A 26,294-nucleotide genomic window follows, 5' to 3' on the forward strand; every position below is an offset into this window, starting at 1 on the left:
AAAAAAAAAAAAAGGTAAGGATTTTAATAGTGAAAATAAGCAGCAGCAATATGATGCATAAGTGACATGCAGGTATGAAGACTTCAAATCAGTTTTGTACTGAATTATGACTATTTTCTATTAGGTTAACTCTTTACACTGTGCATAATAAAGGCTGTACAACTTACTATTTTCACTGTATTGGAACACATCTAAAAATTAAATTAAATTAAGAAACAGCTGGCTGTAAATGAGTAAGGGCAAGCAACTGTTCTTAGAGATCACCTTTTAGAGATATATTTATTATAATCCTATGTTTGATTGCACTACTTCCACCTGAGAGTTAAGCTGCTAATAACTCATGGAATATTCAACTACAAGAAAGAAACCTAGAATGTAGTCTTTATTTCTGTACAATCTTCCCACATGAACATTGTTATTCAGCTGAAAATAATAGGAATAATGTCATTTGCTTATTTTCAGATGGCCTACAAACACTAATGAGAAACCAGAGACAGATAACTGGGATGCCTGGGCAGCTCAGCCGTCTTTGACTGTTCCCAGTGCAGGGCAGTTGCGGCAGCGATCAGCTTTCACTCCTGCCACTGTTACAGGATCATCTCCCTCTCCTGTCTTGGGTCAGGTGAGCAGCTATGTTCATTAAAACTGTTCTGACCCAGCATGAACTTCTGGACAGCAAAGAACACTGGCAGTTAAAGCAGTCCTCTGGTGGTGAACTATATCAGTTCAAAGTGATAAAGAGTTAGTGGTAGTGGCACAATTTAACATGAAGAAGCTGCTATTCTGCACTGGCTTTTTACAACTGTGGTGGTCCAGTCTTAATGTTTTGGCAGGGTGCTATTTTTGGGTCACTTCCTTTGGCTTTTATTGAATCACATGACAACAACCTTTGTTCCAAAGTGGATTATATAGTTAAGTGGTATAGCAATGGCAAAGCTTCACACCAGATGAGTTCAGTCCATCTGTTAAGGCACTACATTTTCCTCAACTGGACATACTGTTTTTGTAAGCTAATGTGCTGTTCTGAAAAATGCTAAATACCTTAGTGTCTTAGAGCAAAACTAAAAAGTTGCAATATACAATACATAACTTGCAGCAAAGCATCATTTTCCATAAAGTTTACTTTAAACCCTGCCAAAACAGCTTCATCAAGGTTTAAGACATGTATATCTTAATTGCAAAACTTGTAAAAAAGCAACCCCCCAATAATTTTGCATTGTAGCGCTTACATATTAACACAAATGGAGGAGGATTTTGAACATTTCTTGTATTATTTTGTAATTGTAATTGATATATTTTGCTTTATGCAGTTGAGGAGAAGTCTGTGTATTTTGTTGCTAAATAAGTAGCATAAGAATAAGATTCCTTAAGAAGCTTTCTTTATGAAAGGTGGTGCATGACTGACTACTCTCTTTTTTCAAATTTGCATTAGGGCGAAAAAGTGGAGGGGCTTCAAGCACAGGCTTTGTATCCTTGGAGAGCAAAAAAAGACAACCACCTTAATTTCAACAAAAATGATGTCATCACAGTTTTAGAGCAGCAAGATATGTGGTGGTTTGGAGAAGTTCAAGGACAAAAGGGGTGGTTTCCTAAGTCATATGTGAAGCTTATTTCAGGCCCCATTAGGAAGTCAACAAGGTATTGTATTTGCTTTTACCATACTTTATGTCTATAATGTAATAGTTAAATAAATATGAAGAGTTGCACACTTGAGTGTTAAAGTTTGGAATCTACTCTGTAAAAATGATTTTATGCAACTCTTCTCTAGGGTGTTTTGGCCTCCAACTCTAAAAGTTCAGTTTAGGAACATGTAAGCTGACCTCAGTTCTCCTTCCACAATGCATCACCAACAAAGATCTAAAGTTTAATAAATTCTTAATTTTATGTGACATGAAACTAAAAAAAATTGTATTTTGGATATTATGAATTACATCTATGTAAGTCTTAGATTATCTTTCCCCAAAATAAAAAGATATACCTCAAAGCTTAATCACTTACCATTACTCTTGGAGGATGAAACGATCAGAATCTGGTTCTGTGTAACATGACGGCGACATTAACATTAGTTAAATAAATTAGAATGATTTTAGATTTTTTCCTCTTTTGAGGGAAAAGAGGAGATGTAGCAATTTGTGTATTTAATGTAATTACCTAATTTTAACCATGACTAGCCATTGTACATAAAAGCTTTAATTTGTAAATTCACTATCTCTATTTAAGGGAATTGCTTATGGATGTATATGCATATTTTGGTTTTAAAATACAGTAAGCATCTTCTGAAAAAGTTTAATTTCTTAAATAACCGTTATTCTCTTCTAAAGCATGGATTCTGGTTCTTCAGAAAGTCCTGCTAGTCTCAAAAGAGTAGCATCACCAGCAGCAAAAGCAACTATGTCAGGTGAAGGTAAGCATTCCAAACTGAATAGCACTAACAGTATTCTACTATGTAATGAAATAAAAGCAGTCTACATATTACCAGAAAACAAGCCTAGAATCATCCAAACAAGCCTGTTTTAAGATTAGGCCTGTTAGAATTGAAGTGCAAATCAGTTTGCTTCTAGAGCGATTTAAGGTGATTGTAGTAAAAATTTGTAGATGTTGTGTCTGTAGAAAAAATAATTTCACATGCTATTAAAATTTCTTCTACTGTTCCGTATATAAATATTTTGGTAACCAATGGAAGCATTTAGGATGTTTTTTTGCAGAGGGCCAAATAAACACGTAGCTATATATGCTTCATGATGTTAGGAATTATTAATAGATGCCTCAATTGCCCTCAAAACTCATTTCCAGTGTTTCATTAAAACTATTTATAGCTAATTTCTTTAGCTGAAAGTTGTGATCTTTGTAGCCAAGGCTACCCCCCATTTTTTAAGGATGGAGCATGAGGCACAGACAACTGTCAGTTTTCTAGAGGGTTTTTAAGAACTTGCATCCCTGGTTGTTACCACTCTTCGTCTGGAGGTTATTGCCTCCATATGAGCTGGGTTAACAGACCGTGGGCACTCTTAATCCACTTCAGGGCAATGCCAGCTAGGTTAATTTAAATTACAGAGTAAATCAATTAATCTAAATATAGTTTACAAATGAACATTTTCATATAATCTCTACAGAACACCTGAAGCTTTTCAACTACAATTCTACATAGGATTTCAGGTGAAAGAATCTCTTTGGTTACTGACGTACTTAATTTGCCACAGGCATTGAGCATGAGAAAAAAAAAGAGAATGTTAAAGATCTATCCAAAATGGAAAGTGAGATAATAAGTTATTTCAAAATATAACTAGACTGGCTTGCTATATATTTCAGGAAATGGAATTTAGAAATGCTAAGTATTTTTTTTTAACATGGAATATCTCAGGTTATATGTTAGTATTAAAAGGGAACACAACTTTAATAAAAACATGTCCAAAAAGCTGTATTTTTAAGAAATAATCACAAAGAATCTCAGAATGGTTGACGTTGGAAGGGACTTCTGGAGATCATCTAGTCCAGTTCCCCTACCAAGCAGGGTCACCTAGAGCAATAGAATAGAAGATGCTAAAACCATATTTCATTAGGTGTAGAGGATTTAAGAAATACGTATTTAGCATACATCATGAATTTTAATGTATGAGTCTATATGTGTACAAACAGATGTATGTGTTCTTCAACTACAGTCATTAGACAAACCATATCTTTCATTAAGGATGGTAATTGTGGTTTGAATTCTTGCTGAACTTCAGTAATAAATCTGAGGTTTTTGGTCAGATTTAGTGTTCAAGCAAAGAGAACAGTTTCCAGCTGTAATGGAATACTTGCATGTTTTTGTCAAGTATTCATGAAAGTCTGCCTGAAGTATCGTGAACTGCTCTTACTTCCAGAGCTGGTCCTAGAAACGGATGATATAATAGTCAGTGATCTATTTTATGCCCCACAGCAAGTGTGATATTGCTCAGTTAAAGAGGAATTGTATAAAAAATGTTACTGGATTGTCTGAAATTCTTTGTAATTCTTTGTGTAGAGTTTTTTCATGTAGTTCTGTGATTCAATTATGCATTGCATTTCTCAATGTCAGTCTACATTAGTGTTTTTGCACTTGAATACTAAGTAGTTGACTGTGTTTTAACAAAACAGAACACATTCGGGCTTTGTCTTGACATTTCCCAGCCATCTGTTGCATAAGATGCAAAGAGATGTGTGCCCTTCATGCAAAGCCTCAAGTAATGAAAGAATTCATTGTACATGAGAACCAAACAGCATATGTAAGATGAAGACTGTATCTACAGATGTTTGGTTACTGAGATTTTTCTGTCCCCAAGATTGAAAATGCTAGTAATCATCACAAAACAGAGACCATTGAGAAATGTGTTCAAAGTAGTTTCTGATATAAAGTAATAAAGTACGTAAATTTTAATTGTACTTGCAAATTACTTTATCAAAAAGATTCCTTCCTTCAAGCCGCCTCATGATAGCTTTTATTTAGTTTTGCTCTAGAAGATTTTATTTTATGTATTAAATATTGAGGAATTATCAATAAAGTATTTAATAAATTTATCTTCTATCTAGCCTGTGGATAGACAATATTATATTAGGTTTATCAAATGATAATTGAGCGGTTTATCAAATGTTTTCCCTTGTTCTGTATTTATTTCCCTCTTGCAGAGTATATTGCTATGTATACTTATGAGAGCTCTGAACAAGGAGACCTAACCTTTCAGCAAGGTGATATGATTCTTGTGACAAAAAAAGATGGTGACTGGTGGACAGGAACACTGGGTGATAAATCAGGAGTATTCCCATCTAATTACGTGAGACTCAAAGATTCTGAGGTAGAGACATTGAATTGTTATAACATTGAGTTGGGGGAGGTACGTTTTGTTCGGTGTTGTAGTGACAGTTGCAAGTCAGTGGTTCATAAGGGAATGAAAAATATTTACTGAATGTGAAGTTGGGAAAAAACAAAAATAATTACATTTCACAACATAAATTCTTAAGTAACATTGCAAACCATTTATGAAAATAACTTTTGCATATGTTAGCAGTTAACTTGGCTGTTTTGTAGAGACAAGTCAAAATAGCTGTGATTATGTGGTTTTCCAGGTAAGTTTTTAATGACTGAGTTGTATCTTACTGTTATTTTCTTTAAAAAGATAGTAAGGGAAATATTTCAGTTTATTATCTCTTTTTTTCCTTTTCTTTATTTATTACAGTGTTCTTGCAGTCCAGGGGAACAAATTTAGCAAAAGAACTTAGCTAACTGCTAAATCTATTTGAAAGTTATTGATCGTATAGAGGTTCTGTCTCATCTGATTTTATCCCGGAATAATCTGATAGAGCATGTCTGTATTAAATTTTTTCCTTCTTTGTAGGTATTCTTAAGAAAGATGCTTTCTCATTATATTCCATATTTATTTGAAACAATAATTCTCACTTACCAGTAGGAATCAGCTTAGTGTCAGCTGCATAGAGTACTAATCTCTTGACAGAAGGAGTTCTTGTTTGTGTCTCTAAGAATAACAGGGTTTTTAAAGATATTAAATGCAAACAAGACACCTAAGTTCTCTACTGGATTTTCAGAAATCTAGGTAGTAAGGCTTTTTCCATAAGTGTTGGCCTCTGTGTTTATGTAGCAATGAAGGGCTGTAATCTGCAGTTGCGGAGATTGAGCAAAGTCATTCCTTAAACTTGCTTCTGTTTACGAAAAAACAGAAGAATGAAACCTGCAGTGAAACAAGTAGCTGTAGAAAGACTTTATGTAGTAAATTTCTAGATAATAGAGAAGCATCAATAACATCCTCTGGGATAGGATCAAAAAATTATCATTAATTATGTTTAGTCTTACAGTCCTTGGGAGAAATAGTAGTGTGATACTGCTTTCAGAAGCATTTTAGAAAAATTTCTTATCTATATTTTGCATCATGTAACTATTTCCTTGAATCTGTAGGCTATGGAGCAGCAGACGAAGTTGGATCAGGTCCCAGACTAGAATAGCAGTACTTAATAGTTGTGTTAGTCAAGTATTGTAGCACTATGGTGCCCATCATAGCAGACTAGCTTGCCTTTTTGTCACCAGGAGTAAATTTTTTACAGTAGCAAGTTGTGATGTTGCTTCAGTAGGGCAGGGTAGAGATAGGCCAGGTGTGCTTTTGGAGTGCAGGATGTGGATTATAGTTCAGCCCTGCCAGTAGTTCTTGACATACATCAAAAAGATGTTGTCTTGCCCCATGGTGGTAGAAGCAGGTGTACAGATAATGAACTCCCTAGCTGTGGAAGTTCATGTGATCATGAAACTGAGCCCTAAGTCTCTTTATGTTACTTGGAAGTTTATATTGTAGTTGATGAATGGGAACCTGCAGGGTCAGCTTCCTAAAGCCCTGTGAGGCCTATTTCATAGGTTTATAGTAATAGTTACTAATTAGTTATTTAGCACTAACTAACGGAAAAGTAACTGAAGTTAAGTTTAATTTGAAGGACCTGTTTTTGTTTTCCCTTGAGATATCCTTAACACAGTTCAGTCACAAAACCTGCGAATTTATATTCAGATATGGTGAGTTGCCTTTTGTGTGCCCTGAAGGATTGGACATACCAGATGCTTGTCCTGTCTGCTGAGGGACAGGCAGACATATTGGCAAGTCTTTGTAGAGAACTCAGAAATAGACATTTAATTCTGAAAACTATCTTTATTAGAGAACTCAGTTTGATGTTTCGCTGGTCTCAGCTTGTCTGGGGCTCAAACAACTAAGTGCAGTTTATCAAAAAGTGCTCCGACTGCCCTTTTTGCTGATGAAAACCACATCTTCAGATAAAATCTTGATGAGAAAAGGAGGAAGGAGCACAGAGCTCATGGAGATCTTTGTATTCAGGACGCTTATTTTCATGAAGTGATTCACATGCCCCACAGGAGATAGTTGTTGTTCCAAGTGGATAATTGCCATTACACATACAGGGTTTTGCTATTCAGCTTGTTCAGAGAGCCAGTTTTTAAAAAGGATTTCACAATAGCGGCTGTCTTAACTTTCAGATGTGCTGCTGTGCTTGGACAGCTGCTGGCTGATCGTGAAAAATCTTACTAAAAAAGTAAATTAATTTAATGTGTTCTGCACTGTTGACTCAGGCCTGAAGAAAAATTAAAGGCAGTGCTGATCTTTCAATAGTGCTACCCTTTTGCCTCAAGCTACTAAATTAAAGAATTTCCTGTCCCTTACAGTTTCAACACATTAACAAAGTGAAAACCCTTATGTTCTTCAAGTAAACAACTATCCTGGTTGATGGTCTGTTATCGGAGTTTTCAGTAAGTTGTGGTAGATGTATACAGATCTGTAACAGGTTTTTATTTTACCCTGCCTTTCCTTGAGACTGGTAATAATTACCTCTGTGTTAGGGTACAGGGATTATAGGGTAGAGTTGGAAAAACAAAAATTTAGACCTCTCGATGTATGAGACTTTGCATAAATGTTCTGAAAACTCTTAGCAGCCTGAATGTATTTACTCTACATTGTAAGGGTCTCATTTTACAACACAACTGGCAATTCTACTGCTGTGTCTTACTAAATTAGCAAATAAGTTATTTTCTGCTGTTTCAAGAGACTTTATCCTTTGTCACAAAATATCCTCATAGGCAGTCATCATCTTAAGTGTACAAAAGGGAAATAGAATAAGGTATTTCCTCACTATGATGTTTCTCTTAGCAAAAGGATACAAAATATTTCTCCAGCTCTTCAGGTAGCCAGCAGTCGGGTCCATCTTTAAGTGCCTTATTTGTTAATTTAGATACTTTTGAAGCACTGAAGGAGTTTTCTATGTATTTCTTCTGCTTTTTACCAAAGGTGCAAAGAGTCTTTGAAAAGAAATCAGACTGAGTCTGCTCAATGTGATTTTGAAATTCCTCTCTCAAAATACCCTTGATATGTTTACCAGTAAAGTGCAAAGAGACAGTGTCACAGCCTGTTTTATCTGCCCACACCTGCCTCACCTGGCAAAGAGGATGTTGGTTAAGTGATATTTGGAAGGAGTTTGTTCTTTTGGAGGTCCAAGTACTTGTTCTTTCTTAATGGGTGGTGGTTCTTTGCCAAAAATACATACCAAATTGTATCAGTTCCCGATGCTGTCATGTCAGTGTCAGTTGTCGCCCCTGGTTCCAGAACTTTTAATCTTCCCTACTCGGGACTGTGGCCCTTAGTCTTTGTATCCAATCTCTGTATGATGCTTTCCTATTTCATTTTGTTAGTTGATATAGGTCACAGTGGTCATAGAGAAAGGTAGAGGGCAAAAGAGAAAGAAGGGAACCTAGGGAAGAAAGGAAGACTTGCTGGCCTTCTAGAAAGTAATTATAATCAGTTACAATTACAAAAAAGTTGCACTGAGACTGCAGTATCCAAGTGTTGTTTAATGTAAAGTATCCACTTCCCACAATCCTTCCCAAAATTTAACTTGAAAAACGTCAAAGTTTTGAAAAGAAGAAGTGTGTATGGAAGATGCTTTTGTGCCAGATGTTAAATAAGAAATGAAATAAAACCTTCCCCATCCCATTTCCCCACTCTCATCTTCCAGTAGCAGTTACAGGTTATAGGGCAAGCCATGCCAATTCTGCTGACTAATACAGCATTGTGAAGTGTTATACTTTAGCCGGAATGGTCAGGCTTCTGCAGTAGCTTTTCTGGAAAATGTCCAAAACGTTGTCACAGAGCAGCTACATAATCTTCAAGACAGGTGTTTTCCTAATAATCTATTTTATAGAGGCATTCAAAACCAATGCACATTTTAAAAATGGCACTGTACTGTCAGTTATTTAACTAGTTTTCCAGTTATTGCTTTTATTGGTTTCTGTGTCAGAATCCACAACTTTTTAAAATGTCAACTTAAGGAGAATATTGAGGATGAAACCGATCTTTTCCACAGAGAAATTCTGAAATTCTGGGATTCTGAAAATCTGGGATTCTGAAACCCCTTGGGTCATTTATTCATGTAGGCTGCAAATGTGTGGGGAGGATCCTGAAGAAGTTGAGGGGAGACTGAAGTGTTGTGAGCCTCCCTTGAAGTTTTCCTTTAAGGATTTTACAGATATTCAATATTTCTGACCAAAGTGCAGTTTACGTTTGGTATGTTGCCATTATCCATGTCTGACCTTTTTATTGTAGAAGAAAAGTCTGGCAATGTTCTGGGAAAAAAATTAGGTAATTATTTAAGGGATCAGGGAATCTGTCCTATACAGGGTGTTGACCAAAAAGGTTGGCAAGATAACTGAGGAAGGGTGTGTGCAAGGGGTAGAGTCCAGATTACACATGGTTTTGAATACTCAAATTGCATGAATAGCACTAGATCTGCAAGTGCATTTAAAAAACAAAACAAAACAAAAACAAAAACCAACCAACCAACCAACCAAACACCTCCTTCCAAATAACTGGTGGCCTTAAGGGAAGATTTCTTTTTCAGCAAAAGAACTTTGAGTTTGTAAATTATGAAAGCTTTTCATGCTAAGTTTTATATTTCAGTATAGCTGGTTCCCTACACATAACTGAACTAGTTCCACTGCTTGCTGGATTTCTCATGGGTGTTCACAGGGGCTTTTCTCACATTCCTCTTGGCCTGGATGGTGGTGATGTTCATTCTTCATCTCACCCCATCTAGATTTAGAGAAATAACTACCTTTGTCAAAACAAATTGCACTTCAGTACTATTCAGCTATAGCTATTCAGTGTCCTGTGTTCTCAGTTGTGCATGAAAAAGGTGGTGGAGTTTTTACTAGTGTAACACATATCCCCTACAAAGTTCAGATAACTCACCTTAGAAATGCAGTGAAGGATTTTTGTGCTGACTATGCTAGTCTGCTGTGTAAGAAATTTTAGAAATTATGGATATTATTGAAATAATTATATGGGTTAGCCTTTTAAGCATATTTGTAATCCTAACTATTTGTAGAGTTGAAAACTACTATTGCTGTTTTAACTCAATTTGGCAGAATTCACATTTTGTAGATCCCCAGATTTACAGTGAAAATGCTCTGTAATTTGGAATTACATTGGTATTTGCAGTCTATGAAAGGCAAGAGTTCAGGAAAGATGTCTTTATATAGTTATACACTTCCATGTACCATTTGTAATTTATTTCTATATATTAATTGCCATCTCAAATACTAAGAGTTCCCGCAAGAACAGAGACTTCCTTTGAGAGATGTTTATTCTCATCCTTTATTGGTGTGTTAAAGAAAAATGTATTAAATAAATTTCATATACTGACAAAATAATTATGAGTGCTAAACTTACATCTTACTTTCTATTTCAAGGCTTCTGGAGCAGCTGGAAAAACGGGAAGCTTAGGGAAGAAACCTGGTGAGTTATATATAGTGACAGCACCTTATATCTGTTATTGAATAGTATTTATTTCTAATCGGTGAGAAATTTCAATGGAAACAATATAAATTCCATAGAAATGATGAATTGGTTGCTCTTGTTCATTTGTAGATTATGAAATACATTGTTCTGCTTTAGTAATTTGCACTGATGAAAACTGTTGTCTATATTAAAATAATGTGTAATCTGTCAATCGCTATATCAAAATAGCATATAGCTGGAGAATAAAAATCTGTTTGCTCAAAAATGAATGTAAGCTTCATGATAGATCATCAAACGGAACAGTGGAAGCCTACAAAAAGCTCAAGTTTACTGCTGTCTCTAATTGGAAGTACACATTCCACACTGTGGTTTTCCAGCATTTTGCCCAGAACAATGCACAATATGGCATACATTGGCTCTGAGCTGTTGTGCCTGCCTCCCGTTTTCGAGACCACATAACCTTGTTTAAGAGTTTAAGAACAGTTTGAGACCAATCCTGCCTATTTTTCAGCAAGGAGATTCGTGGATGTTTTTGCTATAAATGAGCTTCAACAGCTCAGCCAACAGAAGTGAAGCACTTATGAACAAGGTGAAATATTCCAGTTTATTCTAGAAGCAGCAGAATGAGCATGTGGATATTGGTAATAGTGTATGCTGAAGAGCAGGGGAAAATAAAATTGTATCTTTTGGAATTTAAGCAACTATATGAGGACTATTATATCTGTGAGAAGACATTTATTTCTTTTTTTCTAAATGAATGTGTTTTGGGAGAGACACGTTCTCCTGACCCAAACTGTGACTGAATTTGATCTCTTCTACTTAATTCAGTATTTAAATATATCAAAATTAAGAAGTTCTTCCTGGACTGAAAGCTATTTCTTTCATTTAAAAAAACAAATAAACAAACATAACAAACAAACAAAACAAACAAATAAAAAACAAACAGAAGTTTTTGTTCAGTGTTTTCTCCAACTTTCTGCTTCTCTGTGACATGCAAGAGCTGGATGCTAAACTTGTAATTCAGACTGCAGCTTGTTTAACATGCAATCCACAGTAAAAAATCTTTATGTTGCCTATTGGTGAAAGGGGATGTCTGCTACCTGGAGCCTTGTAGATCACAATTTTGTAGATAAAAAGGAGAAAATTTTTGTTCAGAGATGCAAGCTGTAAGATTTTTGCTCTCTCAATAGAATTGCATAGTGTGATGTACTGAATATTATAATTGTCATGGTAGTAAGAGAGGCTTTTCATAATTAAAAAAATGATTTTTGCGAACTCCCACATTTGGTGTCTTTGCTTGTGTTCATTTTGTGTTCTGAATGGCTCTAAGGTGGAGGAGTTGATGTGATTCTGTGAAAAATTTGTAATTGCAGGAAGCTTGTGGACTTTTTAGCAGGGTAGCCGTGTTTCCTGCCAAAGAGTTTGCTTTCTTTGCCTTCATCCTGAACAGCTTGTGCTGCTGCTGGCTTTTCTATGTGTAAACCTTTCTGTTCTCCTACTATCACCTACTGTATTTTACTTAGCAGTTCTTTCTTCCATCTTGTGCTTTCACACTTGAAATGCTACTTTTCAACTTCCAGAACCACATGTAAAATCATTCTAACTTTCAGCTACTAGCATTTTCATCACCTGCTTTTTTCTATCCTTCCTTGCATGCTCACATTGGCGTGCCTCTCTTCAAGGCCAGGCTGGATGGGGCTTTGGGCAGCCTGGTCTGGTGGGAGGTGTCCCTGCCCATGGCAGGGGGTTGGAACCAGATGGTCTTTAAGGTCCCTTCCAACCCAACCCATTCTGTGATTCTATGAGGGAGGTTTTGCTATAGATAGTTCTGTGTGTGTCTTTGTTTCCAGCAACCACAGACTGCTTGTCACCACTCTAATTCTTCATCCTCCATATGTTGTTCATTTGCATCTTCAGTTCTTCTCTTCATTTTTCATTTTCTTACTCATCCTTTTCTTCTAGATTTCAAGTAAAGTATCTGATTGTTTTCTTGTGTCCTCAACACACTTTGTTGTTACTCTCCGGCAAGAAAACCTCTCTCTATTTCAAAGGAGATACCTTCAGGTTACCTCTCCTTAAAAAACTTCATTTTCAATAATTGCTCCCTTTCTCTCCATTACCAACAGATGCCCCCTCCTTTCAGATACGCTGTTACTGAGCGCCTTTACTGTTTCCCATGGCCAGAGGAGGTTTGGTGCTTGTTGACAGAGAGGGCCCTGTAGGATGGTGCCCAGCACTATTCTACTTTCATAGTATGGGTAACCTTGTGAAAGCTGGGAACCACTTCTGTATACTCACTTAAATGTGATAGACTACTGGGTTTAGTTTACCAAAAGGAAAAAAACAAAACCACAAAACAACACAAATTCACCATATTTTGTTTAGCGAAGGTTCCCGATAATCAGGGTATTAAACATATTCTCCATCACCCTAACCGTGTTTTGATGACATGATAAACTTGGCTTTAAAAGCTATCAGTAGGACATTAAAAAAGCCCACAGCTGTTTATAAGCTCCTGTCAGTTCAAATCTGTTCAAAAATGTGTTACCCTGCCAGGCTTTGTGGTGATTAAATGATCACCTATCTTTCCACAACTACTGTAACAAGGAGTAAACTGCCTTAGCTACTTTGGCTAATTTAACAGAGAGAGAATTGTGAGCTTACCATTACTCCGTGCCAACTTTGTGCTGCTAGGTGACTGAGTAAGGCACCAGTTTTGTATTAGTGTCCATGAAACAGAGATTTCAAAATAAATCCTGTTTGTCGCATTTCAAAAGCTTTCTTTTTTCTTTTTTTTTTTTTGTCTAGTCTGGTAGTGAGAAATTTTTTGCAGGTTTCATTAGTTTGCACCTTTGTTGTTACAACTTCTTCATTATAATTATCACCAACATCCATCTCCTTCCACTTTTTGGCAAGCATAGTCCAAATGGATGATACAAAAAATTATTGGAAATTGGTGTTTATTGAAAAACAGTGTTATGACAATTGATTTTGTGTGCTAGCCAAATTACTTTAATGGTGGCCATTATTATTATTCTCTATTTCACGTATTATTTGTATTGTACCCATAGAGTTGCTGCACCTGTTTTATTCCTGTAGTATTGTGAACTTAAGGAGGAACATCTGATCTGTTTTGTGATTACAATTGTTTTTAAGAAACTACATAAATACCTTACAATTTTATAGAAAGAATTGCAAAATAGAAATACTGTGCCAGTGATAATAGTGGAGTTAATATTGTATAGAATATGTTCTATTTTTTTCCTCAGATTAATTGTTTTTTTCTGTGCTTTAACGTAACTTCATAACTTTTTCTTTTTCTTTTCTTTCTCTTTTTTTTTTTCTTTTTTTTTTTTTTTTTCTGCTTTAACAGAAATTGCCCAAGTTATTGCCTCTTACACAGCAACGGGTCCAGAACAGCTTACTCTTGCTCCTGGTCAGTTGATTCTTATCAGAAAGAAGAATCCAGGTGGCTGGTGGGAAGGAGAGCTCCAAGTTAGTTACTGTTGTTGTTTGATTTTTATTTATTTATTTTTAAATGAAATTCCATGTAAAGTAATCTAATAAGTTCAAAATGATGATTGCATCAGCATCAACTAAGCTATTACAAGTAAAATGCCTTTACATTCCAGTTCCTTGAAATTGAAATAATTTTGAGAACAGCAGGAGGAAAACTTGTCTCATTGTAAGGCAAGACCAATGTAAGACCAATTGAAAAGTATTTTACAGCAGTGCTTGTTGTGAGATGGCCACCACTTTTTCAAATTGCTTATGAATGTGACAGTATAGATTACCATTATAATAGGTTCACCTCAGCAATTCAGCAATGACTTAATTTTAATGTAGAAGAGTAAAAATAATGGTGTCTGTTGCAAGCATCGGAGAGGAGAGTGTTAATGTTGTGTAAGAAGATAACAGATAATAAAATACTGCAAACAAATCTGAGGCTTTCAGTGAAAAAGCTTTCTTTTTTTCAACTGTCCTCTATACCACCTATTTTTTTTTTTATTTTTTTTTAATAGGGAACAGTATCTGAAAAAATGTAATAGATTTGTTTGTAATGCACATGTTTGAACTAATTCAAATTTGGATATTTTTTCCATGTTACCACGCACCTTTTTTGCTTTTCCTGGTGATATTTTTTCTACTTCTTTTGTGGATAAATCATCTTCTGAGATTTGGTTTTCATTCTCGCTAACCTTTATGCTGTTGTTAACTTTTAACTTTGAGTCTCAAATTAAAATTGTGCAAAAAAGTCACAAAATAAGCTTCACTTGGCAAGAGCTGACACCATTACCAGGTAACAGCTAATGAACAGAGTGAAGTTTTTTTTTGCTTTAATTTTTAATTGTGTACTTATCTGTAACTTTGGATACCTTACTATCTTATGTTTAGTTTTCCAACTATTTTTTTCATTAGAAATCCCCTTCCTATTTTTTTCACTCTCCTCTTCCAAGATTGTAATACTAGTCTTTGCTCCTTTGTTATATGAGCACAAGGGCTAATGGAGCAATACTGGTGAAACAGATTGAGGAACTGATTAAAGATAGAAGCAACAACAACAAAGCAGTTTTAATAAGATGACTAGATTTGGAGAAGGACATTGATATTAATTTATTTATGTATTAAATTTCAAAGTGGCAGTTTTTTAAAAAAATATATATACTGTTAAGTTTCAGCCTAAAGTAAATATTGATCGTACTTGTCTGAGGGGTCATAGTAAAGGTGAAATAAAGTAAGGCAAATGTGTTACATTACATTACATTGCTGGGTGCAGTCTTCCAGAATATCTTAAAATGAATGTTCTAGAAACACTGTAGATCAAATGCTGTCATTTTCAGTAAAGAAGAAAAGAGGGAAGGAAGTAGCTATGTAATACTTATATGTGTTAGATGATTTTTTTCACTATAATTAATATCTATTTTGTTTTTAAGGAAATACTCTACATGCTTAAAATTCTAAGTTTATTCTAACTACAAAAAAGGATAAGTAGCTAAAGTAATTATTAACATAGTTTTAATAGATTTAGAAGCAGAGATTTAATTCAAAGTTTTAGAATAATGTCTCTTACCTGAGAAAAATAAAGTTGTTTTTTTTTTCTGATTTTATTTGCAATGAACAATGCAGTTGATGAAATAACAGGATGTAGTTTCTGTCAAATTTCTATTATGCTTTGGTAACGCAAGTTTTGTCACACCGGATCAGGCCTGTGTTTGTCTGTCCCAGTATCCTCTTTCTGACAGTGACTAATTGCAGCTGCGTTACAAACCTTAGAGCCCTCTTTTAGGTCAGGTGTGTGGTAGTCTGTTTCTCTCTCGGCATACACACAGACCACACGCATACTAATACGTGTGTGCACCACATTTTTGTAGTGATGTTATCTGATTAGAGAGCATGAGAACATCTGGTATACTTTCCAGAACCCTAGCATCTGTTAATTAGGATCATTTGGATAGTATCTACCCGTATATAACTGTATTTGCCAGAGCTTACTTTTTGTTTGATTGTAACACAGCTTGGGGATTTTGTATTTGAATCTGAACTTGACCCATTTTTTCAGACCATAATGTTTTACTGTAGTTCTAACTCTTGGTTAATGTGACAAATGTTTGTACTCCTCCTTCTGTTGCCTGGGCAGGAGAGACTACTACAAAGTAGAAACCGTTCCTTAAAAGAAAAGAAGTAATTGAGAATCTTAATCTCTACTTAAACTATTACAATTATGGTATCAATTTAAATGCAGTCCTTTTAATTTAAATGCAGTCCATCATAAAAAGCATTTTAATGTTGCTACACATTATTGCCATTGCTAGCCTAACATTCTAGAGTTATGGCTTAAGAAAAAAAATTGAGAAATCTTTTAGAAGGAGTAGGACTGTAGTATTAGTTATAAAGCACACAAATTAGGAAAACTGTTCAGTAAAAAATTACTCAAATTAGTAGTAAAAATTGTTTAGATATTATAAAAACTTACTTCATGTAATGGGGAGTATCATAACATAAAAATATCACCATGAAAATAGCTGACTGTTTCCTTATAAAATTAATTTTTCTTTCTCTAATAGTGTGGCTGCAAGTAGTTAAGATACTGACTGAACTGCCTTGTCTAATGATCTATTGATGTGCTTATTACTCTTAAAAGATTTTTATTTTTTTTTCACTAGGCACGAGGGAAAAAGCGGCAGATAGGATGGTTCCCTGCTAATTATGTAAAACTTTTGAGCCCTGGTACCAGTAAAACTACACCAACTGAGCTACCTAAATCAACAGCATTACCTTCAGGTAAGCAATGTGTTTGCATTAATGAAGTTTCTTTTGTAATGCATGTCATTTACAGTAAGACTTCTAAAAATAATTACAGATAATAAATATATGCCATAGTAGCCACTTTGGAAAATCCTTCATTATTTATTTTTCTTTTAAATAAGAAAAGCATACAGTTGGTCTGTATATTTATTGTGGTGGTTCCTCAGGTGTAATCTTTTGCATGACATTACACCTTAAAGAGTAAAATATTCAAATTATTAGTCCTCTTTGTTTGTTCTAATTGCAGTGAGGGAGCTTTTAAGGGTTCAGGATGGTCCATGGGCTTAGCAGCTGATGTATTTCTCATTCAGAACCTTCTATTTTTCCTAAGCTGACGTGTGAGAAAAATGCAAGGAGATGTAGTTTTTTGTCCTAGACAGCAACTTATTTTAAGGCTTATGAGTGGGTACCAAATTGATAGACCTTTGTACTTTTAAAATCTATTACATTTTCACCATGGGCAGTGATCAGTCTGGTGAATTCTACTGCAAGGTATAAAGCCAGGCAGATGACTGAGAAAAAAAGTTCATTCCTTGTGATTGTTTCAGTCTTTAACAATTTTAGGTTTGTTAGTTGGTGTGTTACCAGGTGGAGAAGATTCTTGTTGAATCAAAAATGTGTAGAACGGATGCATTTTTTTCCACAAGCCACCCAAAAGACTTGTGGTGGTTGTCTACGAGTTTGTGTCCTGTAGTTAGAGCGGTAACTCAGCACTCAGACACAATACCCCAATGTGAAGAGATTTTTTTTGGTAGTTTTTGTTATTTGAATTTTGACCGTCTGGGACTTTTTTACACATGCTAATAAAACTTTTGTTGAATAAACTTTCTAGCACTTTTCTCATCGCCTACAGAATATCAAAATCTTAACGGCATTCATTCTTATCAAATTCAACTTTGTTGGAAACCAGTTATTTCGGAAAGTGAGAGGAAGAAATAGAACAATCTTGCCTTTCTATTATGATAGGTAGTCTAACTTTCTGTGTGGTTAATGTAAGTAGTTAAGAGGTTAACATTTGAGAAGCATCTTCATGGAAGAAGTATGTTAGTGAGGAATCTCGTAGTACAGGACATGGAAAACCTGAAGAAAGCCATTCACAAGGGTAGACTAATGCTCAATGTGGTGTCCTGTGTAGTGTCTAAGTGTGCCATGACTGTCTAGATTTTGAAGGTAGAGGTTCCATCAGAAACTACCAATATTAAAGCCTCCCCTTTGACATTTTATTTATTTTGGTGTATATGCTCTCCATGTATCATACTGTGATGCAAACCGCATGGTTTTAAACACCTCCCCCTCCCCCTTTTTTTTGAATTCTGTTGCATGGACTCTTTTGTTTAATAGTTTGGATGTTTTCTTAATTTCCAACTGCTTTGTACCTGTTCTTTTCTAAAGTTGCATCATGAACATGTCCTTCCTGGTTCTGAGAAATTAAAAAAGCTGTTACTGCTACTTGGAGATAACCACACACAAGGAAGTTCACAGTATAGGAATAGTGGGGAAACGGGTTTCACCCATTCTGCTTGTTTAAAGGAAAGCAACGTTATAGCTTGTACTTACCATCAGTGTACCTTGAGAACCTGGATTCCCTCTGCTGTTGACTAGTATTAATCAATAGACAATATTTCTGAAACAGAAATAAATGGCTAAAAAGCACTGGAGCTCAGAGAAGATAGGCTTTAGCCTGCTTATGTAGTAGGCAATGGCTTTTGGAGCTGTTGCTCTTAGGTGTGAAGAACTAAGTGAAGAACTTTCTTGCAGGGACTACTCGAAGAGCTTTCAATATAGGATGGAAGTGTGTTTTAAGCTTTGTGACCAAGTGTAAACAAGATTAAGATGAGGTCAGTTCTTCAAGTTCAACTGAGGAATCCCAGTTCTTCAAGAGCTCTATTAAATTAGCTCCCCAGGTTTTTAGGTTATTCCTGGGTTCCCATTGCATCCCTTTTGAATCCCACTGAGATGTACTGTTAATACTACTGGACAACACCAAATTTCATAAAATTCTTTGAAGCAGATGAGAAAAATCTGAATGAAAAAATCTAGAAAAAAGTTAACTCTAGAACGGGTTAAAAAATTCTTAATGCGCATACTATATGGTCTAGCTTAAACTTTTTATTGTTCATAATTATTAATAATAACCTGTAAACATATAACAAGAATATTGTAAAACAGATTCACAGGTTTTTTAAGTGAAATATGATCATCAGTGCTGTCCACACATATAAGCTTATATTAGCACAAAACTACCTAAAGCAGGAGTACATAATAATATATTTTTCTTTAGAAATGGTGAATAATATACAGTATGTCAGGGAAATGTATGCTCTGGTTAGTTGATATATTAGTTGATATATTAGGTACGATGAATGCCCCTTTATCCTTTTAGTTTTTATTATTAGTGGTATTATTTTTTCCCTTTTACAAGTAACAAAGCTAAATTTTGAAATATATCCAGAGATCCCATTAAATGCAAAGTGTATTTGATTATGATTGTGAACGGGCACAAAGTGTTAACTAAAAGGAGTTGAATAATTTCTGGAATATAAATTCTAAAAAGAGGGAGGAACTATTTGCCAAATTTAAGTAAGTTGCTTGCTGTGTGTAAGAACGAAAATACAAGAAAATTTTAGACTGAGTATAACAGAGGCAACCTGACCGCAAGGCTAATTAGATAGTAGTTTTGTGTCTTAAGGCAAAATACCAGAAGCCCTGTGACTTGGCATGGAGAAACCATCAGAGAAATAGAGAAAATTAGATATTTAAATAAACACTCCTGCTGCTCTAGATAATTAAGAAAATTACTCTATTATAATTGAACAGAAACAACTGTATCCTGAGAACCAGTCAGGTTTGATGAGTTTCATAGTAAGAAAACAGGAAGTACGCTGCTGGCAACAGTCCTATTGGCTCCATCAGTGGACTTAAATGATCTCATAAGCTTTTTATTTTTCTCACCTTTCCAAAGTTTTAGTGTTCCTAATATCTATAGGGCAGTACAAGGGTATCACCGTTATCTTTCTATAGAGCTGTTAATCATGTTCAGTGCTAATTAGAAAAGAGTGCCTTTCTCAGGCTTCAGACAGTGGAAGTTCCCAGTCTATTTCCCAGACTTTTTTGTCCATTGAACAGTTCTACTAGAAGGGATACTTATTTAGAACTGGTTGGTGAGGATGCAAAATGCAGATTTTATAAATGTACTACAAATTTGGTGCTTTTATGGACAAAAATGTTTATATAAAGCTGAAGAGAAGTGTCAGTAGAAAGCTAGCATCTTTGAATTGTTTGACTTTTTGTTCAAATTAATTTTTTTTTCCAATCTTCTCCCACTGTCGAGCTCTTCCTATGAAAAATTATCCTGGGTGCAGTTCCAGTAGGTGACACTGTTCTCAGTTCCCACTGCTGTGCTCTGCCCTTCCTGTTGTGATCCTGACCCCTCAGTAAGCTGACTGAGAGAATAAAGCTGCTCTGAATGTCTTTGTTATTTTTTTAAATAACCTTGAGCCAATTTAATGAGGGCTCAGATAAGTACCGGTATAGGGGTAGAGGAGAGAGGGGCAGGACCACAGTGGTACCGGTGAAGAGCAGTGTAGTGTCCAGGAACTATCCTGTGACATCTGTAGTGTTTGCAGTAGGTTTACACGTAGCTTATGTTTTGCCAAAATATTGCCAGTACTATAGAACTCTTCCTTTATCTTCCAGTGTGCCAAGTAATTGGCATGTATGACTACACTGCACAGAACGATGATGAGCTAGCATTCAATAAAGGCCAGATTATAAACGTCCTTAACAAGGAAGACCCAGACTGGTGGAAAGGGGAGGTGAATGGACAAGTGGGTCTCTTCCCATCCAACTATGTGAAGCTGACAACAGATATGGACCCAAGCCAGCAATGTAAGTGACCCTCTCTGCTGTCATGCTGTGATTATTTATGTAGTACTTTAAGATGAAACATGCAGCATTGCTGTGATTCTGCTGCGGTTTGCAGAACTCAAAGCTTCACCACTGCTGCACTTGTCAAAGTCTCTTTGAAGACCTTCCGTAATGCAAACCTTACTTTATGTTTGTTTTATTTTTAGTTCCCATCCCCTTTGTAGCATGTTACCTTTTATCATTTTTGCACCATGCTGTTTACATGCCTGACTCATTTTCCTAGCTTGAATTTGCTCATTGTTTTGTTTTGCTTATGTGTTGTTTTCCTCCTTTTTCTAGGAATCATATGTTGTCCATCCCCCACTCAGGCTTGAAAGTCCTCAAAGAGACCCACTATCCCATATCACTGCCCAGAGGGATGATGGGAGATGCAGCCTTGATCATGTGGCTTCCAGCATGATCATCTACTGCCTTCTGAGTAGAAGAACACACTGCAGAGCAGTTTACCTCATTTTACATTAGTTGCATGTAATCGCAATGTTTGAGTTAATTACCTACAGATATAGACGCAAAATTAAATGAAACAAACAAAAGAAAAAAAAAAACACAAAAAAAATCAGAGGATAGTGGGTCCTTTTGTGGCTTTCATAGTTACCAAACTAATTTTTCCACCTTTGCACAGGTGCTTTTGTAGTTTTAAGATTATTTTTAAATATATATTTTAGCCTTCTAAAGGAAAAGTATAAATTAAATTTCTTCATTGCAATTTTGTTTGTGCAAAAAGACCCACTATCAAGGAATGCTGCATGTGCTGTTAAAATTGTTCCAAATGTCCATAAATTTGAGACTTTATGTATCTTTCTTTTTTATTGTTCACTTGTCCAGTGTTGTCAATATGTCTTTTTTTTTTTTTAATTATTATTACAAAAGAACAGAAGGAGTTAAATCAGTTTAAGGAACTTTAAATGTGCCCAATTACAGATAAGGTATTTTGTTGTAGTTCTTGTACTGTATGTATCAGGTGTTCCTTGTTGAGTGTATAATACATTGTGGAGAGAGGAAATTAACTTCCTTCCAATGCAAGAGATATTAACCTTGCATAATGTTGTTATCCCAGTTATGTTAATTTTATTTTGCACATTACTTGTAGCTGCATACAGTTAGAAAACATCCCAGTTTGTGTTTGTCTCAGATGTTTCAGTTTTGGCATTTTCGTATCAGAAATCAATAGAATGCTACATTCATGTGAGATTTGAGAATTAACTTCTTTTTTTTTTTTTTTTTTTCATCTTGGTTACATGAAGTTTAATTTCTCATTTTTACTTTCTCATGACTATGGAACAACACTTTTTGAACAAGTAATTTTCCTGACAAGAAAGAATGTATAGAAATACTCCCTGCAATTAATTTCCAATGTTTACATTTTTTTTAAACTAGACTGTGGAATTTATACAAATTAATATTAAATGGAGCTTACAGTCAAGTTTATGTAGTAGGTGTGCTGTAGCTAAGCCATGTTTGTCTTTCCAGCATTAGTTACAAGCTCTTGATGAAATGCCTGGTGCTGTCAGTGCAGAAACCCTCTCTACCCAATGCCTCAAGCACAATTTAGCAATTACACTAATTACTTTACCATTTCGTTATGTTCTGTTTTATGTATTTCATTTATTTCTGAATTTCATGCTGGCAGTGTTGTAGAATTTCTAATCCTACCCCATCTCCCTCCTTCTGACCCACCGTGCAGTGCAAAGAACAAGTGAAGCTCCGTATTCAATTGCACTTCAGTATTTCATCAATATGAATGTAAAATATATAAATATATAAAAACCTGCAGCTTTAACAACTGTAATACAGCCTTTAAAATTAGTTACATGTATAGATAATTAAATTCTTCATATAAAAGCTAGACTAAAATGTGTTTGTTGTCTTGTTGCTGTGTACACACAGAATTCACCAAGTGGCATTAGTGCATGTAATGAATTTGCCACCAGCATAGCCTGAAGCCCACCTGTTTAATTTCAGAATGACACTTGTGTTGTTTCTTTGAATATTATTTGCATATAATTACTCAGATTGATCGCAATTAACTGCAAACTTTTGCACCTTTCTTTCTTTTCTCAATGCTTTCTACATGTTACAAATCAGTAGATATTTTTGACACTATATTAGTAGATATATTAAGTATACTTTATTGTTTTACCATGGGTTTACATTGACTTAGGCTCTGTGTTATATGCCAGAAGCTCTAGTCTTAAAACATGCACAATTGCACAGATTTTCTGTATTTTTAGAATAGTATTTAACATGCACAAATTTTTCATTTATCACCCTGCCATAAAAAAAATAAAATAAAATTTCTTCATCATAGCCACTTGCTGAAAAATATGCTGCCTAGTATCTGACAGAAATTGAACGTAACTTAATACCTGTAATTTTCAGTGCCCGTTGTTTTGCTTACTGAGAACTGTGTAGCCAGATTCTTCTCCATTATTTCAATATTTCATGCATTAAAATGTTATTTTAATGAAAGGGTATCTCTATGTTCCCGTAACGAGCTATTGTGTTGAAAGATTTATAACATGACTAAAAGCATTTGTCCAAAGGGACATTGTGGTTTTTATGACTTCAGGCTAGAAACACATTTTCTCTAAATATTGAAATATTGGCAATACTTTGGATATAGGAGATTCGGATGCTGTTTTTTTTTTTTTTGTTTGTTTGTTTCTGTTTTTGTTTTTGTTTTGTTTTTTTAATCATTACGTCAAGTAAGAAAAAAATAAAACTATTACAATATCTGCAGGTTACACGTTTCCTAACGTGCTTCTTAAAAATGCTGAGAGTGATGTCTCGTAAAAGATTTTCAAAATCACAGTGCCCTAAAAGTTCCTGGGGTCAATTTTCCACTGAACTGAATAGGACAGCCTGAAGTTGTCCCTCTGTAGCCACACACACTGGTATACGTTGTGCCAGGATTCCTCATACAGAAGAGTACTGTGTAATCCTCAACAGAGCAACAGCTTTATAAATCAGTCTATTCTTGAGCATAGTGAACTCACCAAAACCTCAAAACACATTTAGAATGTCCCGGACAAAGATATTCAAACCATTGTGGCTTATATTGAAATTTGTTGTTGAAATATCTATGATGTTTATTTACTCAATTATTAAAATTCTTAAGCCTCCTACGGTAGATCAGCATGGTAGTGTTTAATCTTCCTCACAATCAGTTATCTCCCATGAATAGCAGAGGACATTATATTGCACTTACTCTTTTTTACCTGTCTGGATTTTTGTTAATATATATGAGAAAAGGGAGTATGAAAGTAATTCTTTAATAAAGAAAATGGATTATTTCCATCAAAAAGAATAGTTTTTCAGGGTTGTGTCTCGATCCAGTTTTGACTTTCTGCTCTTCACTAGTTCATCTGAGAAGACCTTTAACCTCATAAACCACACAATCCCCTCGCAAAAGCCACAGATCCGGACTGCAGCAAGCAAACCTGGTTGGAAAAAACACTTGCCTCCTGGGATGGAGATGTGCCCACACTCTTGTCTCTTCAGTTCTTGAATTTTTGGCTGCAAAGCCAACAAACACTAATCCCAGTCAGGGCTGAAACAAGATCTACATTGTCAAAGATAAGAAACTATTCAGATGATTTTCATTTTGATGAAATCTTAATGAAGATTTAAGTCATCTTAAGTCAACATTAAGAAAAAGAGCAAGAGCAGTGTCACTATTGCCTAATCAATTGAATGCATTCTTTATATTAATTTCGATTTGTGAAGTCCCTGGTACCATTACATCAAATCAGGAAGAAGAGCTATCAACTGAGGGATGTAGATGAGACTAGATTTAGGGATTACTGCAACTGGTGGTGTTTTTTTTTTTCCTTCACAGTTTCTCTGTTTGTCTAGAGAAGAATTTCCTCTGCGTTGAGATGCTCAGGAAGCATTTCAAGGGATTTGTTAGTATCAGTTCCAATACTTCAAACCTATCCAAGGCAACTCAGGGGCCGTGATGCCAGTTTATCAAGAATGGTCTGCTTTGCATTCAGAACCAGTTCTATTTAAATCTCAGTTCTTTGGAGTTTCAGTGGTATTTCCTTTAGTCCCTGTGAGTTCACTGAACACATTTAAGACAGTCTATTACCATAACCTTCCTGCAAGGCAGCAAAGTAGCTGCATGCTCAGGTTTTGTTCTCTGTTTTTAAAGCAGTTGTTCGGTTCTTCATAACTGTTGTCTCTGGCTCTTTAACTCCTTACAACATATCTCAAATATTATTTGATCGGTTTATGGTAAGCTAAACAGAGAAAGCTAAGACCTTTTGATTTTAAACCCTGACAGAACATTTTCCGAAGATTGTCTTTGATGAAGTTAAAAAGTATTTTCATGAAGATTTCATTTCCTGGATGTAGATCTCACTGGTTTTTATACTGGTTGTTAGTTTGCAAAGGAACATTTTGCCTGGAATAAGGAATCCTTTTGAGTTACTGTCTACATGAGGAGAAATTGTGAGAGTCACCTTAACTTTATCTGGCTTAACCTAGTAACGTTAGTAGGATGTGTAGACATAATTCTGATAGAGGCAACAAATTTCCACCATTTGTTACAGCAAGTTTCATGGCTGTTTCATTCCCCTCCACATTGTTAAAAAAGAGAACAAAACCCAAGAAGTAGCAGAAGTGCTTCACCTCAGCACAGAAATTCAGATTGCAATGTCTGTGTGGAGCCAGAAACTAATTTGAATCACACCTATAACTCTTCTGTAACTTCTATTAAGCCTGTGGAAGAACACAGATTAGAAATCAGATTTTAGAACAAGTTTAATCTTGTGGAATTATTTGAATTAAACATTTCATGGAAAAGGTATCTGATCATGTGTTTAAGTGGAAGGATGTTTATACCTGAGGTAGCTCTTCTACAGCAAGTGAGTTTAGAGTTTTTAGAAGGTGCTGGATTCCCCGTAGCCCTGTGAGACTGTGATCAAAGGATTTGGCTCCATTTTCCAGCATAAGTTTCTCACTTGTTTCTTCATGTCTCCCCTACCTTTTTGGAGTCAGGCCCCTCAGCAGCAGCTAGCTGTACCAGCAGCAAGAAGAAAGCTCTCTGCTTATCCTCCATTCAGTTCCTGACCTGCGTGTTTGATTTGTACCCCCTGATGCTGCCAGCTCTGCTGACACCCACCAGCATACAGCTGTGAACTGGTGCTAGCACGAGCAAAGCACTGCTCTGAACCAGGCTCACACCAGTGCCACAGACAAAGGTTTTCTGCGCCCTGGCCCTACTTGCTGAAACCTGGTTTCGTGTTTTTTTTTTTTTTTTTTTCCCGTCACATTCTTCTCTGCCAAGTGCAGTTTTCTCTGCTAAATAGTTTCATGTGTTGGAGTAATTCTGGATCCAGATGAGCATTAAAATCCATCTGGTTTGATTACTTCATTTAAGCTTTTTTTTAGAGGAGAAGACCTGAAGCCAGGAAAGGTGATGGCTGGATATTGGTATGAGGAAGTGAAATTTTAATGAAACGCTTGAACTGTCAGATTACTTCTTACCATGTTTCTGACCCCAAGTAAAGTACCTATATGACATCTTTATTTTTGCGGACACCATTTTAAGACTGGATTATGCAGTTCCTTCAGATTGGACCTGTGCCTGATGCTCTTGACTGATTTGCTGTTACTGTACAGGAAGCGGTCAGGGGCTCAAGATAGGTCCTGGGTCATAATTCAGAGGTGAGATTTCAAGTCATCTGATGTGATAAACCAGTCCAGGAATCGGTTAAGTCTGCCACTGTATATTTTTAGGTGTAT

General features: G+C 35.6%; 1 protein-coding gene across 8 annotated transcripts in view; it reads left to right on the forward strand.

Annotated features, from left to right (window-relative positions):
* Positions 1–26,294, forward strand: part of ITSN1 (intersectin 1) — a 123,524-nt gene that overhangs the window by 80,502 nt on the left and 16,728 nt on the right. For 7 of the 8 annotated variants that reach the window (XM_038166076.2, XM_038166082.2, XM_038166086.2 and 4 more), the window contains 8 exons: positions 463–622; positions 1,433–1,638; positions 2,322–2,404; positions 4,645–4,811; positions 10,265–10,310; positions 13,687–13,808; positions 16,478–16,595; positions 20,316–20,507. In XM_038166076.2, coding sequence (XP_038022004.1) covers positions 463–622; positions 1,433–1,638; positions 2,322–2,404; positions 4,645–4,811; positions 10,265–10,310; positions 13,687–13,808; positions 16,478–16,595; positions 20,316–20,507 — 1,094 coding nt within the window. Of the gene's footprint in view, positions 1–462; positions 623–1,432; positions 1,639–2,321; positions 2,405–4,644; positions 4,812–10,264; positions 10,311–13,686; positions 13,809–16,477; positions 16,596–20,315; positions 20,508–20,825; positions 23,854–26,294 lie in introns of those variants that run through there. The other variant, XM_038166111.2, reaches the window with a different exon arrangement.

Source organism: Anas platyrhynchos, chromosome 1 (genome assembly GCF_047663525.1).
Source record: "Anas platyrhynchos isolate ZD024472 breed Pekin duck chromosome 1, IASCAAS_PekinDuck_T2T, whole genome shotgun sequence".
In the NCBI taxonomy this organism is placed as follows: Eukaryota; Metazoa; Chordata; class Aves; order Anseriformes; family Anatidae; genus Anas; species Anas platyrhynchos.